Raw genomic sequence first — 3,709 nt, forward strand, 5'->3', positions numbered from 1 at the left:
CTCATACTGAACTTCATTCTGCTTATTGCTATCAATGAATATTCTTGCCAATAAATTTAGTATTGGCAGGAGCTGGCCCATTGTAACCATGTAAACATTTAAAAATATATGTGTTTCCATGTAAGCAGATGTGAACTGAATGAAATTCTGTTTCATTCCAGGTGAATCAATTCAGATTTTTGCTGAGATTGAGAACTGCTCTTCCCGTATGGTTGTGCCAAAGGCAGCCATTTACCAAACACAGGCATTCTATGCCAAAGGGAAAATGAAGGAAGTGAAGCAGCTTGTTGCCAACCTGCGTGGGGAATCCCTGTCATCTGGGAAAACAGAAACCTGGAACGGCAAACTGTTGAAAATTCCACCCGTTTCTCCCTCAATCCTTGATTGCAGTATAATCCGTGTGGAATATTCATTAATGGTACGTGTCCTGTTCATATTCTCTCTTAAGCATATGCATAACTACTTTGGAGGCATGATCCCATGCTAATTTTGTTTAAAAAAATCAATGCATCATTGTTGAAATGCATAAAGGAGAATAGGTTTAGGAATAGCAAGTGCTGCATTTATCCAAGAGGTTGGCCTAGGTGTGATGCTTGAGGTCCTTTCCAACCCTCTGATTCTGTGACAAATGGCAGATGATATACAGCCATGGCAATTTTTAAAATTTTTCACCTAATGTGAAGAACTGTCAACTTCTATTTAACTTGGTAGGGCTCAGCACTTCTTTTTGGCACAACCCTTTAAAATAGTGTATTAGAAGCAAGTATAACTCTCACCTGGAACTGAGGGCAGAATTAACCCACTAGGGACTGATTCAAACCAGCTTCTATTCACAGGCTTTTTTGTCACTTACTTTTTAGGTATACGTTGATATCCCTGGAGCAATGGACTTATTCCTTAATTTACCACTTGTCATTGGTACTATTCCTCTACATCCTTTTGGCAGCAGAACATCAAGTGTAAGCAGCCAGTGTAGCATGAATATGAATTGGCTTGGTCTTACACTGCCTGAAAGACCTGAAGGTAAATTGATTTTAATATTAATCTCAGCTGCTTTAATAGTATTTTGGGCTTGTATGTCTGATTTACCTCATCACCACTTTATTAAGAAACCCTTTCTCAGTAAAACCCACATGGCGAGAGGTCATTTCCATATGGGTCTCTTTCCATGCAATTTCTGTACTACCCAGTTATATTGTGGTGGGTCTGTAGTTCCCTTTTTTTATGCTGTAGAAAGAGCAGTGGAGCCCACCTGCTCCAACATCTTAACCATGGGAATCGGTGCAGATGGCACAGGACACTAGGGGATTTCAGCGTGGAATTTCAGTATCTCCAATTACTGGTCCCCAGTTACTTCTGTGGCTTGGAAGCAGCCCAGTCCATTGCAGCAGTGCTGTCAGGTCTTCATCTGGCCCATTGGAAGCTGGGAACCTAGTGGAAAGACAGCATAGGTTGGGCTGTATTAACTTTGTGCAGGGAATCTCTGCATTGCTCACTGGTAGAATTATATATATTTCCCCTTCCTGTAATTCGGTTTTACTCAGTTGTCAACACATCCATGTGCATGAACCTTAGGTCGAAAGAGAGACCTCCAAAGGAAAGTGGGGTCATCTCACACTCTTCTACCTAGGCAAGAAAAGAGTGCTGTCCCATACTCAGATTTTAGGAGGATAATCAAGCTGAAGTCTGTGATGATTGTCAGTCATCTTAACAGCATAAATTTTAATTTCTTTAGATAGCATAGTCTCGTATACAAAAGTGTAGCTATAATTCTTGTCACTGAGCACTTTAACTTTTTTAATGATTAAAGTTTTAATATTTGTCATATTATGTATTTTGACATGCATAAGAACTGTAGTTCGAACTGCGTGTACCTTTTCCCTCTAGCACCTCCTAGCTATGCAGAAGTGGTCACAGAGGAGCAAAGACAGTCCAGCCTTGCACCCATAGCTGCCTGTGACGATTTTGAGAGGGCACTTCAAGGACCATTATTCGCCTACATCCAAGAATTTCGTTTTCTGCCTCCACCTCTTTATTCAGAGGTAAGTATACAAGTATGCCATTAATTACTATGGCTCTTAGGTGTTTGTATTCTGCTTTCTTGTGGAGGAACTCTTAATAAGCTGGAAATGAGAACTGTGTTCCACCCTTCTATAATTATATTAACCTCTACAAGCAAAGACTGTGGAACAAGACATACACCAAAATAGCTTTTCAGGAATTTCATTCATGTCAGTATCATTGCTGTAGAAGATTTATGCAAAGTAGCTGAGAATAGAATGTAGGCTAGAAAGTAGGAGCTGTTTGTGCTCAATACTCCTTCAGTAAAGGTGGTATCTCCTTGTTTCAGCATCTACATTTAAATTTATGACTAAAATTATCAACCCCCTCCCATAGTTGGTCACTTCTGTTTTAGTGCCTAATCTCCTGTCTGCTCAGTACACCTCTTACAGTAACCTGGATAGAAGTAAAATAGATTCTCTCCAATCTTTCATCTCTTTCCCATTGGAGTGAATGAACTGTTTCCCCTCCCATCTCCTCAAACCCCCTGTTAAGCCCATACTATGGTAAATGATAACTGTATATGTATCATGTTAAAAGTCTTCAATTTTATTTCAGGATATAAACTAATCTCTCTTTTCACGATCCACTTTTCTAGAATCAATGTCCAGTTGATAGGTGACATGTTTAGATCAGTTTCTGATTTGCAAGTCACCCTTACAATTTAAATTTTGCATCCCTAAATTTGAAAGGTGGCATATCCAGAGTTTTTTTTTTTATATTTGTTTTTTGTAATTCACATCTCTAGCATGATATGCATATGAGCCTAGAATTATACTACTTTTGGCAGCCCTTAACTCTTGGGATATTTTTTCCAGAATGTTATCCTTATATATAGTTGATAGTGGGAGGCCAGTGTAACAGGAAAGAGATGTAGCTGCTGGCTGTTACCTGTTTCTCGTTTCTGTTGGCCAGGTTCTCATTTATTTGCTTCCCGAAGAGTGTGACTTCCTTTGTTTCCAGTTCAGTCATCTAAACCCAACCAGATATCTCTAGGCCAGTTCAAGTACATTACTAGGCCTGTAACTCATGCCAGTGTCAATTCTCTTCTCCTCTAAACCAAAGAAGTACTTCATTGTGAGGAGGGGGGCTGTTCTGGGGGGTTTGTTTACTTTTTAAATCTGTAAAGCACTTAACGTAGTTTAGGGCCAAAATGCATCTCTTTTGCCTTTCTCTCTGCCCCACCCCCCCTTTTTTTCCCCTGCCCCTTGTTTTCTTTCCTTCCACTAGCTTAGAATATTCCCTGCCTGGTTCTTTGGCCCTCTTTTTTTATGCTCTGAAACCCTTTAGATGTAAAGCTTTCATGAATCGCAATGGACTTTTATTAGAATCAGCTTCTGGCTGAGAGGTGACATGTTTAGATCAATTTCTAAGTTAAAAATCAGTCTTAAATTCATTATTCTTTCTAAGATGGATATTTAGTTTCATAAAGCACCATTGGATGGCCCCATTAAAGACAGTCTTTAGGTGCCTTTTATAGCACATACTTAAGATCTGCAAGAATGAAAACAATTTGTGCAGAACAAAAAAGCTAATGCCACATTTTTTTTAAAAGAGCAGTATTAGGCGAATATAGATTGTAGGATGGTAATATTTTTGTCTTCTGGAATACTAACTTAACAAGCTGATTTTTTTTTTTTTTTTTTTT

The 3,709-nt window shown here is 39.0% G+C and overlaps 1 protein-coding gene across 2 annotated transcripts in view; it reads left to right on the forward strand.

Moving 5' to 3' along the window:
- ARRDC3 (arrestin domain containing 3) overlaps positions 1–3,709 on the forward strand; it is a 19,870-nt gene that overhangs the window by 12,722 nt on the left and 3,439 nt on the right. The window contains exons 5-7 of one of the 2 annotated variants that reach the window (XM_019516893.1): positions 162–418; positions 861–1,023; positions 1,851–1,937. In XM_019516893.1, coding sequence (XP_019372438.1) covers positions 162–418; positions 861–1,023; positions 1,851–1,858 — 428 coding nt within the window. In that variant the 3' untranslated portion in view covers positions 1,859–1,937. Of the gene's footprint in view, positions 1–161; positions 419–860; positions 1,024–1,850; positions 2,043–3,709 lie in introns of those variants that run through there. The other variant, XM_019516892.1, reaches the window with a different exon arrangement.

Source organism: Gavialis gangeticus, unplaced genomic scaffold (genome assembly GCF_001723915.1).
Source record: "Gavialis gangeticus isolate Ggan-Ray unplaced genomic scaffold, GavGan_comp1, whole genome shotgun sequence".
NCBI lineage: Eukaryota > Metazoa > Chordata > Crocodylia > Gavialidae > Gavialis > Gavialis gangeticus.